The sequence below is a fragment of the Phocoena phocoena genome, chromosome 19, assembly GCF_963924675.1.
Source record: "Phocoena phocoena chromosome 19, mPhoPho1.1, whole genome shotgun sequence".
Lineage (NCBI taxonomy): Eukaryota > Metazoa > Chordata > Mammalia > Artiodactyla > Phocoenidae > Phocoena > Phocoena phocoena.
Window position 1 is genome coordinate 14,158,218 of NC_089237.1, and position 14,807 is coordinate 14,173,024.

A 14,807-nucleotide genomic window follows, 5' to 3' on the forward strand; every position below is an offset into this window, starting at 1 on the left:
ACTGGGTCCAGATATAGAAGATCGTGTGGGAATTTGCTTGATGGTGAAGTGGGGCAGAGGACAGAGAAAAGGGATGTAGCATAAAAGTGAAAGCGCAGAGCTGAGAAAGAGGTTGCCAACCCAGCAGAGTGCCCCTCAGTCAAATTCTCCACCTCCTGAAGACAGGTCTTCATGTCCTGTCTCTAAAATAGAGATCACTGGGAATCTGTGTGTACCCTTGAAGGTTGCTTTGTTTTTTTTGGTTTTTTTATAAATTTATTTATTTATTTTTGGCTGCGTTGAGTCTTCGTTGCTGTGCACGGGCTTTCTCAAGTTGCGGTGGCTTCTCTTGTTGCGGAGCATGGGCTCTAGGCGCACGGGCTTCAGTAGTTGTGGCTCATGGGCTCAGTAGTTGTGGCTTGCGGGCTCTAGGCGTGCAGGCTCAGTAGTTGTGGCACACGGGCTTAGTTGCTCCACAGCATGTGGGATCTTCCGGGACCAGGGCTCGAACCCATGTCCCCTGCATTGGCTGGCGGATTCTTAACCACTGAGCCACCAGGGAAATCCCGGTTGTTTTGTTTTGAGGATTAAATGGGTAGCAGATGAAGCCTTCTTAGTGATGGAGTGTTGGATGAATGAATGGCCTGTCGTGTGCGAGGTGCTTGCCCAGACCATCCTTAGAAAGAAGTAACCCTTTCATCAAACAAGAAGCAGGAAGAACCAGTGGGCAAGTGTTTGGGGGCGTTTTCCTTTCAAAAGTATACAACCTCTGGCCACCTTCCTGTCAGGCTTTGAGGCTCACAGGGGAGAACGTGACTATATCACCCCCCAGGCCAGTTCCTCCCTGGGTGTCCTCTGGTCTGTCGGGGCACGGCTGGCCAGACATCCCTTTGTGTCACCAGGGGCAACAGCCACAGGGATGCAGACCAGCCCTCCTCCATCTCCACTGCGGACAGGGGAGGAGCCAACAGGTCCAGGTATTCACGTTAGTGATGAGGAAAGATTGGCGGGCCAAGAGTTTGGGAAATGTACGTCGAAAAGAAATGCGCTGGCAAACTTGGATGATTTAATGGATACAGTTTGTGAATTCAGCCCTGTGCCTCCTTGACAGCTGCTGACATAACTGTCATTTCTGCACTTTTGAGCTCACTTCTGTGATCAGAATGGTCATTCATACTATTGTTACCTCCAGTAATAAGGAATACCACTTACCAGGCCCTCATGAGATAAACAATTCTAAGTGCTTTACGCATGTTGTGTTTTCCTCCTGCAGTTGCACTGGCAGATAAGCCTGGTCCCTCCCATGTACAGGTGTGGCTGCTAGCACTCGGAGAGGTTGGGTGGACTGGTCCCGTAGAAGGCAGAGCCAGGGTGAGAACCAAGATCTATCTGACTCCACAGTTGGCCTGTCCAACTCTTGATTATTATGATAGGTTTTTGAAGTAGACAAAAGGCAATTCATTCATTCATCAACCATTTATCGAGTGCCCACTCTGAGCCAGGCTGAGGACCCAACCATGAATAAGACATGACCCCGTCCCTTGCGGAGCTCGTGTGGGGCAGGGCAACACCTTTTCAAACAGCTGCCACCAGGAGTAACAGCAGTGGTGACAACACAGTACAGATCTCCTTCCCAAGAGGACAGCCCTCCATCTCTGACCTGGGTGGGTCAAGAAAAAAGGTTCATGAGTCTTAGGTGACTGGGGGAGGTGGCACATCCAGGAAGAGTCAGTTTTAGGATACAAGCAAGTCTGTCTGACTCCAAGGTGGAGTTCATGATCCCCAGACCACGGGGGCTGGATGGGACATCTAGTCTCAGCCAGGCTCTCCTGGCTCCCCTGAATCTGACCTTGGCTTACCACCCATTGTATTTTCCCCTCCAGCCCTTCCTCGGCTCCGGACGGCCCTCCTGAAAGCCACTCCTGTCACTTGGCACAAGCAGATCCCCATGCACATGTGCGCCCTGAAATGCCTGTCCTTAGCCCTCATCCCACCTCATGTGTCCAAATAACCCCCTCCCTTCAAGATTCCTCTAGGGTCTTCTCTGATCCCCCCAGGCAAAGAGGGCCTCCTCCTTTCCCTACTGCTCCGTCACTCACTGTCTCTATGACACACTCTGATGCTTGGTTATTTTCAGCTTTGCTTTTTGAACTGAGAGGCCATGCCTCCCTCCTCTCCCCCGACCCCCCAACCTCTGGCTCTGGAGTCACACAGACCTGGAGTCAAGTCTCAGCTCTGGGGCTTGACGGCTGTGAGCTTTTGGATGAGTCTTGAACCTCTCTGAGTATTACCTTCTTCATCTGTAAAATGGGCATAACTTTCTCTTTCCTGCCCACCCAAGAGTTTTATTATGAGAATTAGAAAATCGGGTCATGGATATAAAGTCAATCCTAGCTTGTGGTAGGCATTCAATAAATTATAACAACAATCACAAAAATATCCATAAATACTGGCTGTTTTGTTTTGTTTTTAACTCTATCAGTTGCCTTCCCAATGGAGTTATAAACATTGAAAGCACCAACCACATCGTAAACATATTTTATATTTTTCAAAGTACTTGGTACGGTGCTGGAAACATACTCGCTCAGTAATTACCTGGTAGGTAGCACTGAGGTTCTGGGAACAAAACAAAAGAACCCTCAGATGGGTCAGCCACAGTGACTCCGCTGAGGGGCGCTTGTGCCACTGGAGCGAACATACTAACGGACTTTCTCTTCCCCCAAAGGAGTGTCCGATCCCAGGGTGACGCTGGACAAGAAGGAGGTCATAGAAGGCGGGGTCGTGATGGTCAACTGCTCTGTCCCAGAGGAAAAAGCTCCAATACATTTCACAATTGAAAAATACGAACTAAATGTAAAAGGCGTCAAGCAAAAAAGAGAAAAAACTTCCCAGAACCAGAATTTTGTGACGCTGAAATTCACAGTTGAGGAGCAAGACCATGCTATATGGTTCCAATGTCAAGCGAGGATCGTTTCCGGGACCCACGTGGAGCCCTCTAGATCCATCAGGAGTGAACTGGTCACCGTGAGGGGTCAGAGTCCTACTCTCCTTTTTATCATTCTTTCTGGTTTGCTGGTTTGGTCTGGGGAGGAAGAGCCCAGAATTGGAAAGGGGCTGGGGCCTTCTGGCTGGACTGCTGTCTCAAGACTGTTCTTAATCACTTTATGTTTTTCAAACTTTCTGACTGTGACACAGTTAAAAATATATATATACATATATATTTCCCAACAACACGTAACCTTAATATATGATGCATTTTGCTATTTTTCTTTCTATTCTCTTTCAGTTTTTTAAAGCACTGGCCTCGACTCCCTGAAATGATGCCTTGTGTGACCTGCAGTTTGGAAACCATGGCTTTAAGCCAGTGAGGATCAGACAACAGGAAGTAGGATCTGGAGGGGATCCAGAGGGAAGGGGGGCCAGGTCCTCAGCCTTTGCCGCCCAGGTTTTTTTTTTTTTTTTTTAATTTATTTATTTTGGCTGCGCTGGGTCTTAGTTGCAGCACGCGGGATCTTTTTTAGTTGCGGCATGCGGACTTTCAGTTGCGGCATGCGTGCGGGATCTAGTTCCCTGACCAGGGATCGGACCCGGGCCCCCTGCATTGGGAGCGTGGAGTCTCACCCACTGGACCCCCAGGGAAGTCCCTCTGCCTCCCACATTTGATGAGGGACTCCACTCTTCTACCCACCCTTCCATCCCCAAGACATTGGACAAATAGGAAGCAAATGAGGTGACCTGAGAAATGCTCTCAGGAGAGAAAGGCAACAGCAGAGGGGAGCCTGGGTGTCAGTGTCCAGGACAGAGAGAGCTCAGAGCTCCAGGTTAGGCAACCAGCAGCTCCCGGTGACCTGAGAGGGAAGCAGTTGTGAAGCAGGGAAGAATCAGGAGAAGGCACAGTCTACTGCAGAGAGCCACAAATGTATTCGGGATAGGAGCCCTAAAGCTTATCATAAACGACCCTCTGCTTTTGGTACCTTACTTCACCTCTGCCCGACGTGCATGCATAATACTTTATTTATGTGTATATATTTACTATATAGTATTATGTATATATAGTATTTCGTATATACGATATGTTTCTTATTATAATACGTGGTGTGGGTTAAATTTTCAGAAAACATGGTACTATATAAAGTATAAAGTGACAGTCTTCATAGTAAGTACCACTACTCAGAGAAAGCCCTTGTGTGGTCTTCTAGACTTGTTCTGCTCATTCTTCATGTACATACACAATTTTTGCTTGTTTTTCTTTGCTTTTACAAAAAAATAGGACCAGTCAAACATTCTGCCTTATAACTTCTTTTTAACAACCATAACATATGTGGACTTTTGTCCATATCAGGAAATACAGATCTTTATCATTTTAGTGGCAACTCGGAATCCTGTGCCCTAATATATTTGCCTCGTTTTCTATTGATGGACATTTAGGTATTTTCCCACTTTTTTGCTATTAAGACAATCTTGCTTATACTTATAACTTATACCTTCTGTACTTTCGTATTTTATTATTATTTATTGGTCAAATTGTTGATTCAAATGTTTTGTGCATTTTCAGTATTGAAAGATATCGCCAAAGTGCTCCTCCAAATGGATGAACATTTCCATCAAAAGTGTTCCATTTTCCCACATCCTCACCAACACAGAATATTATCAATGTTTTGTTATTTTTGGCAATCTGATTGAGGTGCAGTGATATAGCATTGCTGTGATTTGTATTTCTTTGGTCTTCCGTGAGGTTGAGTATGCTTTTTATGTTTATTGGTCTGTTACATTTCCGCCCCCATAAACTGCTGGTTCATACACACTTTGCCCATATTTACCACTTCTGGTTGATTTGTTTGAGCCCTTTATAAATTAAAGGAATGTGCTCTTTCTCAGGTACTATGCAAATATTTTACTCAGTTTGTCATGTGTCCTATTTTTTATTTCCATGAAGAAGCTTTTAATCTTTAGTTAATCAAATTTATGCATCTTTTGGGAATTCCCTGGCTGTCTAGTGGTTAGGACTCAGTACTTTCACTGCCATAGGCCCAGGATCGATCCCTGGTCTGGAAATTAAGATCCTACAAGCTGCACAGCACAGCCAAAAAAAAAAAAAGAAAAAAAAATCTACGCATCTTTTTTCCTTACGGTATCCAGTTCTGTGATTCACACCTAAAGTTCCTCCACACTCCAAGATTATTAAAGAAAAAATGCACCTATGTTTTCTTTTACTGTTTCTGTGCTTTAATTTTTTTTTTCTCCCGCATTTAGATCTCTGGTGCATCTGGAGTTAGTTAGATGCTCTCTCTTTTTGACTTTTACTCAGGAAAAGACTTTTTTTTAATTATACCTTTTTATTGTGAATTGAAATGACTTTACAGTAAAAAAAAAAAAAAGAATATTAAAGTATTATATTACTCTGAATTCACTTTTGGCATTTTTTAATGTTCTTATCTGCATTTTACATAGTTGTAATCTGTGTACATACTCCCTTACGCACTGCTGTTTTTTTGGTGGGAGCAAAGGCCTGGCCCTGTTTCTCTCACCATCTCCTGAAGATCCAACACCCTGATATCTGACCCATATCCATATTTTATTAAAGCAGTGTTTTTCAAACTGCATGAGTCATGAAATCAATTTAGTCTGTCACAACCAGTATTTTTACAAAAGAGGTAGACTAGATTAGAAATCACTTTTGGGGGGCATACAGTTATTTAAATATGCATTTCCACGAAGCTGCACTTCGGAAAGTGATGGAATATCTAGGCTGAAATGCCAGAGGTCCATGAAATGGTGTGATAATTACCTAGGAAATCCTTGGTAGGCAGGGGGAGAGTCTTTTTGTCACTGCTGTGATTATTATTTCTGAGGTCATTTGAAGAAAGTTCTGTAGATGAGATCTAGGGAAGATGGTTTGGCCTTTGGGAAGCTCAAGAAAGTTAGAGAACTGAAGTTAAGAAGAAGGCTGAAGATGCAAGAATGATCTAGAAGGGTGGGAGCATCAAAGCAGCCTAGGCAACAGTTTTTGAGAGGAAAGGTTGAATTTTTTTAATTAATAAGGAAAAACTGTTGTTGATATGAAAAAGAAAAGAAAAGGGGAGGAAGTGCCTTTCCCCCTCACCCAGGTTTGAACCTGAATCCAACCAGCTTGTCCTCTTCTTGTAGAATCCTTCTCTAATCCCAAGTTCCACATCAGCCCCAAGGGAACGATCATAGAAGGGGATGATCTCCACATCAAGTGCACCATTCAAGTGACGCACCTGGCCCAGTCGTTTCCGGAAATCATAATCCAGAAGGACAAGGCGATTGTAGCACACAGCAGGCATGGTAACGAGGCCGTGTACTCAGTGATGGCCACAGTGGAGCACAACGGCAACTACACGTGCAAAGTGGAAGCCAGCCGCATATCCAAGGTCAGCAGCATCGTGGTCAACATAACAGGTAGGGCTGCTGCTGGAGGGTGTCGGCATACGGTGGGCTCAAGAAGCTGCTGTGCTGAAATCCAGGATGGGCAGTGAGAGCTGACCCTTCTGCTCCTGCTGGTCTGAGTGAATGTGCTCAGGCAGGGCCATGGTGCTGGTGGGGAAAAGTCAGTACAGAGCAAGTAAACCGCTCACTGTGGTGGTTGAGGGTGCAGGTTGTGGCATCAGATCCCAACCCGGCCACTCAGTACCTCTGTGACCTTGGGTGCGTTATTGACCTTCTCCTTGCCACAACTCTGAGATGGGGATAATGACAGCCCTCTAGGACTCTTACAAGGACCAAAAGACATCACCCTGCCATAAAGGGCCGCATATAGAGTAAGCGCTCAGTGAAGTGTCAGCTGGTGTTTCTATTATTACATCACATTTTTCTTTCCTCTGTGCCAAATACTATGCTAGATCCCTGTATCCGTGTGCCGGTCCTATGACAGGGTCAGGAATGAGAAAGCATGACTAAACTCAAAAATAATAGTCCCAATTCCTCTTTGTTGAATACTGTATGCCTGGTTTACGTACATTTTCATTTCAAGCTCACAACTGTAGTATAAGGTAAGAATTATGATCCTGGCTTTATGGAGGTGGAAGCTGAAGCTGAGAGGTTAGGTCACTCACCCAACAATTAGAGCAAGGGTCACCCCCAGGCCTGTTAGAGTTCCAAACCCATGTACCTAAAAGTTCCGTTGGACTCCTTCCTCCTTTTCCTGGCTTTACTTTTCAAAAAGTACTCTACTTTGGGAATTCCCTGACGGTCCAGTGGTTAGGACTTGGCCCTTTCGCTGCTGGGGCCCAGGTTTGATCCCTGGTTGGGGAGCAAAGATCACGTAAGCCGTGCGGCCAAAAAAAAAAGTACTCTGCCTCTTCCCGTGTATTGTATGTATTCACGCAGTAGAATGTGAGCTGATGGGGGCAGGGACGTTATCTATGTTATCCAGTGCTATATCCTTAACACCTAGAACAGTGCCTGGCACATACTAGGCATTCAATACCTATCTGTTGGCTGAACAGATGAGCATTGGCTAACAGTGTTCCAGAGGCAGAGAGAGTCGGCACTTCTTGGTTCCCAAGTGAAAGTGTGCATTCATTCATCATTTGTTCACTCATTTACTGAAAGCCTCCTCTGTGCCGAGCATAGAGTGTATAGTCACAGTGACAGTCACCAGTATCACAGGTAGGCTGCCAACTACCCAACCAGGTGATTGGCATGTGTTGGACCCTGCTAGCAATTTAGTTTATTATTGAGAATGACAAGTGTTTTGATGGCACATACTGTTCACTGATAAAATATAATTATCTCATTAGAGAACAGTATTCAGTTCAACATATATTGAGCACCTTCTGCAGGCTGGGCAACTTTTGGGGGATAGGGAGCTGCCTAAGGCCAAGCTTTGCCTTCGAAGAATTCACAGACATAAATAGATCATGAGAATGCAATGCAATGAACCACTACATTAAAGGGATGGGTGTACTGCTGTGGGAGCTGCAGGGACCACGTGACAAACACATGGGCCGTTTCACCAGTTAGAGCAGCACCCCGACCCCTCAGGCCAGCCTACCTGAGGGAAACGTAAAGCATCTTTGGACCATAAGATACTATTGTTGTAGCTGATCCCCCACATCCAGAAGTCCAAGTCATGTGGGGACACAAGTCAACCAGGAGATGAGTCGCCCTGGCCCAAGAAAGCAGAGCGTTAGACTCGGCCTGTCTCTCCCACCCCCTCAGCCTGGTGCTCTGTGGTCCTGTTCCACGTAGAGCTACCGGAGCCAGGCCAGGGCTGGCAGGCAACGCCCCCACGTTCAAGTGCTGCAAGCCCTTGGACATGGCTCCAGGCCCACTTACGCATCTGGTTTTCCACTCCTCTGTTGCTATCAAGCTTCACTGTAAGTGGCTCTATGTAGTGATGCTGGAGAATCACAATAATTTTGTGAACATAAAAATCATTGAATTAGTAATTTGTCTTTGGCTTGAAAGTGGGTTTCCTTCACCCCTCACTGTCCACCTTTTCAGACCCAATCTGCCACCAAGTGCTGCCAGGACTCTCAACTCTGCCCTTTCATCTTGTCTCCACAATCACACCCTAACTCTGGCCCTCACACCAGGATGCTTGCAGGGGTTCCCCAAGCATCTCGGCTCTAATTCATCCTTCAGCCAACCTGTAGGAGAAGCACCTATTCGACATCATTATTACCTTCACCTTGACTCCACCCTCTTCCAAACATCCCATCCCACTCTGCCTGGAGCATCCTTTCCCCTTGGCCACTGGAAAACCTCTGTTGTCCTTAAAGACCAAGCCGCAAATCTCCCTCTAGGCTCCCCCAGGCAGAGTCCCATGGTCACACCTCAGTCCCCATCACACTCTTCTCCTGTCTTCATGTCAACTGTCACTATAAAGATTTAGCATCCTTCTCCACCGCCCTGGGTGAGCTCTTGAAGGACCAGGTCTGTGGCTCAATTCGTCTGACAACATTGATACTTAGCACAGAGCCTGGCACATTGTAGGAACTCAGTAAATAATTGTTCAGTGAGTGAACAAAAGACCCATCCTTGTTAACCCCCATGATGGTCCAGCTGGTCTGTTTACGTTACCTCCTTTACAAACAGACATTCCCTGACAACATCGTATTCCTAATTCTAAACCACTGTGCACCCACCCTAGCAAGCTGTTTTATATTTTTTGCATTTTTGTTTACATGTTTTTATTTTTTAATAAATTTATTTATTTATTATTTATTTTTGGCTGCATTGGGTCTTCGTTGCTGTGCACGGGCTTTTCTCTAGTTGCGGAGAGCAGGGGCTACTCTCCATTGCGGTGCGCAAGCTTCTCATTGTGGTGGCTTCTCTTGTTGCAGAGCGTGGGCTCTAGGTGTGTGGGCTTCAGTAGTTGTGGCACACGGGCTCAGTAGTTGTGGCGCACGGGCTTCGTTGCTCCGTGGCATGTGGGATCTTCCCGGACCAGGCCTCGAAGCCGTGTCCCCTGCATTGGCAGGCGGATTCTTAACCACTGCACCACCAGGGACGTCCCTGTTTACGTGTTTTTAAATGTAGAGTCATTGCTGTGGGATTCTTCCTGTCATTTTTTTCACATTTTTTGGTGTTTGTCCAATGAGATCGTAAGGCACTTAAGGAGGTCAGTTTCTTTGGTTCCTTTTCCCCACTCCTAACCTAGAGCTTTTGATGGTGATCTGAAAAGAGGTAAGTCGATGTTTACTATATGGAAGGACAGAGAGATGGAACGTGCCTTAATGAATTAATTATTGGGATATCACCTTACTTGCGGTTTTATTTTATTCCCTGTCAAGGAAACTAGGAAGACACCGTGGACTGGTTATGATGGAAATGAGTTCTATTTCCATCTGTGGAATATCAGTGAAGACGATGACAGTGTTGGTTTTTACTTCCAAACCTCTATGGCAGATAAATTTAGAGCCAAAGGTAGAATTTGGTCCCTGACTCCTAGTTGCATTCTCAAACCTCTAAGAAGGTTTCCTAAGAGAAACTTTGAGTCTCAGTCTCTTTCTTAATATGAAGATAGTGTCAAGCATTACTGGCTCCTTCTTCTTTCTGCATCAAGGGTCATAACCATGAAGTCACTGTACATTTGCTTACACGAAGGATCCAAGTCTCCACAATGGTTAAGTAGTTAATTAGTAATTTCCCTGCTGCTGAAAATAAAGACATTCACCATAATTATAAAATATTGATATAGTTCAGGGGATACTTAAATTAGGAGATGGCAAGACTTCTTGAAATACAGCCTCAGTCTTTACTACTGTTGACATCCAACCTACATTATGGTACTAATAACTCCTTACAGTAGCATAGCATGTTATAGTTTACAAAGTGTTTGACCTTGGGAGGCTTCAGGTGGCATCTTCATTCTTCTCCATGGGGAGTGCTGGAGGGATGGTGGCCAAGCTGCCACTTGTCCCCAACCCCATACCATGACCCTGCTTCAAGCTTGGACTACATCGCCTCCTGCTTCCAGTCTGGGCCCCTCCAACCCCATCCATTCTCCTCCCAAAGATCTCCCTGCAACACACATCCGATGCCATTCCCCTGACCCCGACCCTCCATGGTTCCCACTGCCCTGAGGACATAACCCACGCTTTTTTCTGTGGTTCCCAAGTTCCTTGAAGATCTACAAGCCTTCTTCTTCTACTCCCACTATGTGCCAGGCTGCCTGAACTTTGAGGTGCTTGAACCTCCTGCCAGGCCTTCCGTATGCTATTCTCTCCGCCTGTGATACTTTCCATCTTTGCCTGGATAACTTCCTCCAGGAGCTCTTTCCTGATTCTTCAAGTCTAGGTTCTGTGTCCCCTCTGTGAGCTCTACTGCAAACACTATCTGAATCACCCGCGAGACTTAAGAACTTTGGAGTCGAGGACTGTTTCTTTTTCATTGCTGTCTCTCCTATGCCAAGCACAGAGATGGCCTGAAATAAATACTTGGGGAATGAAATGAGTGAGTGGATGAATAAATGGGTGAATGTCTGAGTCATTACTTGCTGCATCACAAGTTGCAAAATTTTTCTAATCCATGTCTGTGAAATAAATTGGATTAATGAGGGAGGCAAACCTGCCACTGGAATCCCAGGTGAAGAATGAACCCTGGCTCTTCAATCGTGTGATCGTCAGGTACATGAGAAGCAAAGGAAAACTTTGTGCAGGAAGTTGGGAAATGGTTCTGTCAAAAGCAGCTGGGCCGAAGGCCTCTCCATAAATGGGCTTTCGGGCCGGTACCCAGAAACATCTCACCCCATTCCCACTCACTGTTTTTTTTTCAGAGCTGTTTTCCAAGCCAAAGCTGGAATCTTCCGCCACACGTCTGGATCAGGGGGAAGGCCTGAACCTGTGGTGCTCCATCCCAGGGGCACCTCCAGCCAACTTCACCATCCAGAAGGGAGGCGTGGTTGTGTCGCAGGCTCAAAATTTCACTAAGATAGCCTCAGAGCGGGACAGTGGGACATACACCTGCGTCGCGGGCATTGGCAAGGTGGTCAAGAGTAGCAACGCGGTCCAGATAGCTGTGTGTGGTGAGTACGTCCTCGCTGGCTCTGAGGGTCTTGGGACTGAATGGGAGAAAGGGAATTTTTTGCCAGGCGCCACCCTCTGTGTTCTGAAGGCGGTTCAGACTGAGGCGGGGTAAGAACCCGGGGGAAAGAGAGAGGAGTGGAAACGAGAGACCAAACAGCAGCAAGTGGGTATTTCTGCTCAGAGTACAGGAGAGAGGCATCAAGGAAAATGTCGTTGGCAAAAGTCACATTCATGGCTTTGTTGTGGCTCTATGCTGATGGTGTGGCCTCTGAATCGGCAAGATTCTGCTGCTTGAACAGGCAGCCACCAAAGGGTCAGGGAGGAAACACTGCTTAGTTGACACTAAACTTTAAGATCTAAGTTCCAGCTTTTGATCCCTATCCTGGCTCACCCGAAGGGCTAGGACTCCCAGTGGGCAGAAGTAGGTACTTGGACCCCCCAGAGCCGGGCTTCTTAGACTTGAATGTGCATGCAAAACCGGGCACAGCGCAGGTCAGGATGGGGCCAGGTTTTGCATCTCTCACCAGTGCCCTGGGGATGCTTGTGCTGCTGGGCCCTGGACCACACTTTGAGCAGCGGGGTTCTAAATGGATGTGGAGCACCAGGCAAGCTGTCACCGTCACTGTTCTTACACATCATGATCCTTCAGTTTAGCCTTCAGTTTAAATCCAGCCAAGATTTTAGTCTCAACCAAAGCAGGGTTTTAGCAGTCATCTACCTCACAAGGATATAATGTAAGAGACGAATGTGGGTCGTTCCATTGTAATTCTTTTTGTTGTTGTATCTCTCGGGAGGAGGTCGTTTCATTTTATTAGCTTTATAAATAAGCTAATTTCTAAATAATAACCTAGTATAATTCTTGTTTCTGAGGCATGAAATTTACTATCAGGAGAGGCTGAGGCAATGAGAATTTGTTTTAAAATATATTCTGTTTGGGTACTTGTATTTTTTAATATTTTTCTTGTGTCTTTTCTCAATACGAAAAAAAAGATATGAGTGTGTGTGTATGTGCACATAAGATATGTGAAAATACAAGCATATATTTAGGGGGATGTAATGTTCTTCCTGAATTTGTGCCGTCCTTTTTTGTTTATATTACTTTCTTTCCCTCTCCCTCCTCAAGAATCTTAAAGCAGTCCTCCAAAGGTAGATAAGGCAGGCAGGCATTTTAAATTCGAGTAATGACAGAGAAAGCCAAGCCCAGAGTTTGGAGACGGAATCCCTTAGGCTGGATGTTTTGCTTCAGATTGTTTCTCTCTCTCTGTCGTTCTAGAAATGCTTTCCAAGCCCAGTATTTTTCATGACTCCAGGTCTGAGGTGATAAAAGGACAGACCATAGAAGTCAGCTGTCAATCCATAAACGGAACCTCACCCATTTTTTATCAGCTTTCAAAAGCAAGTAAGACTTTGGCGAGTCAGAGCGTGGGCTCCAATGAGCCCGCAATATTCAAAGATAACCCAACGAAAGATGTAGAATACCGTTGCATCGCGGATAATTGCCATTCCCATACCAAACTGGTCAGCGAACTTCTGCAGGTCAAGGTGATAGGTAAGTCATGTGGGAAGAAGAATCCATGTGGGACTGGGGCTTTAGTTCACATTTTCAAAGGTTTGGGGTGGACAAGAGAAGTGGGTGGTACTTGTGCAAAGTCCATGGACGTGACGTGTGGCAAAGCAGACCAAGGCCCAAGTAAATGGAGCCGGAAAATATCTGGGGGTTATCAGTGTGGCCAGTGTCATCCTTTTCCAGAACCTTTCAAGTGAACTGCTGAAATCATAAGCGTAAAGTGTCCCAAGTTGAGGAAGCACAGAAGTTGTGCTTTGGGGCTCCCTTAGCATTTGCTCATGTTTAGATGAACTGACAGTCTTCTCTGAGAATTGTAGACCAGAGCTCTTCTCTACCATGGACCCTCGACGGGGCAAATTCTGTTGTGTGTGGAACCCACAGCAGTCAGAGCTTCAGGCTAACAGTCACTAGGACTCTCATACTCAAGAGAAATATACCATTGTCCTGAGATGGATAGTTTTCCTCAAGCCTCTGTCTTGTACCTTTCCGGAGGCCTTAGGAGTGCCCATTACTTGCATCTCTGAGACGTTCTGCATCTTGTTGTAAAAAGCTTAAAAAGGCTTCCTCTTCATCCTCCTCCTTTTTGTTTAATAACTGCTTGTCTACACGTGCCATGTGGACATCTTGAGTTGGACAGTAGTTTCTCCTACTATTCTTGGGGGGATGGGGGTGGGTGGGGCATGCCGTGCAGCTTGTGGGATCTCAGTTCCCCGACCAGGGATTGAACCCATGCCCTCTGCAGTGAAAGCCCGGAAACCTAACCACTAGGCCACCAGGGAACTCCCTGATTCCTCCTACTATTAATGTATAGCCTAAGAGAAACAATACTTTTCAAATTAACATCAATATATATTAAGCCTCTCATGCCGTAGGGCATACAGAAAAAGAAGACATATTCTTTGTTTTCAATGATATAATGACAGGATATAAACAATGATATAAACACAGGATCTCCTGATTAAATAGTGAAGAAACAATTTAACATATTTGAATAACAGTGCAAACAAATATAGAAAAAAATGTTACCAGGCAACACATCTTTAATGGTCACATGAGCTCTCCTTACAATAATGGTGATAGGAATTTAAGGCATGAAAGATATCATCTAGCTTGAGTGGGAAGAGCTGGGTCAGGAGCCAGGGTTCAACAGTGGGTGGGCAGAGAGGGCTAGAGATGGTCCCCAGCCTAGTCAAATAGGTGGTCAAAAGGCTCCAGGGAGCAGCTCTAAAGGCTGTGGGTAAGTCAGATGCCTGGAAAGAAAGATTGGGAATGGAGAGTCATTGGATATAAACTGGTAGAGTAACTGAGCCTAACTGTAAAGGGCATCAGCTGCCAGCCTTAGGAGTTGGGGGTTTGTCCTGTGTGCAGAGAAGGGCCAGAAGAGAGAAGGAGGGCATGCTGAGAATGGGGTCTTGGGAAGATTAACCTGCTGGTCCTATCAGTCAGAAGGAGTGGAGACTTCAGACCTTACAGTACCTTAAGAAGCTAACGTAGAAGCCCATGTGAAACTCTTGGTTTGAAGTGAGTCAGTATTAGTGGCTAATATTTACTGAGCTCTGACCACATGTCCAACCCCATGTGAAGTCTGTTAGTAAATTATTCCCATTCATACTTACAATAGCCATGTAAGCCCCATGTTAATATCATCCTTATTTTACGATGAGGCAACCAGGGATTAAGATAAACAGCTGGTGGGCAATAGGGTCGGGAACTGAGGCCAGGCAGTCTGGCTCCTGAGCCTGGCCTGCCACCACCCGCTTGTGCTT

The 14,807-nt window shown here is 45.8% G+C and overlaps 1 protein-coding gene across 1 annotated transcript in view; it reads left to right on the forward strand.

The window, feature by feature from the left end:
- The window catches only part of PECAM1 (platelet and endothelial cell adhesion molecule 1), a 54,988-nt gene that overhangs the window by 10,439 nt on the left and 29,742 nt on the right, over window positions 1–14,807 (forward strand). The window contains exons 4-7 of the mRNA XM_065897628.1: window positions 2,705–3,010; window positions 6,127–6,402; window positions 11,225–11,473; window positions 12,748–13,023. Of these exons, the coding sequence (XP_065753700.1) occupies window positions 2,705–3,010; window positions 6,127–6,402; window positions 11,225–11,473; window positions 12,748–13,023 (1,107 nt within the window). The remainder of the gene's footprint in view (window positions 1–2,704; window positions 3,011–6,126; window positions 6,403–11,224; window positions 11,474–12,747; window positions 13,024–14,807) is intronic.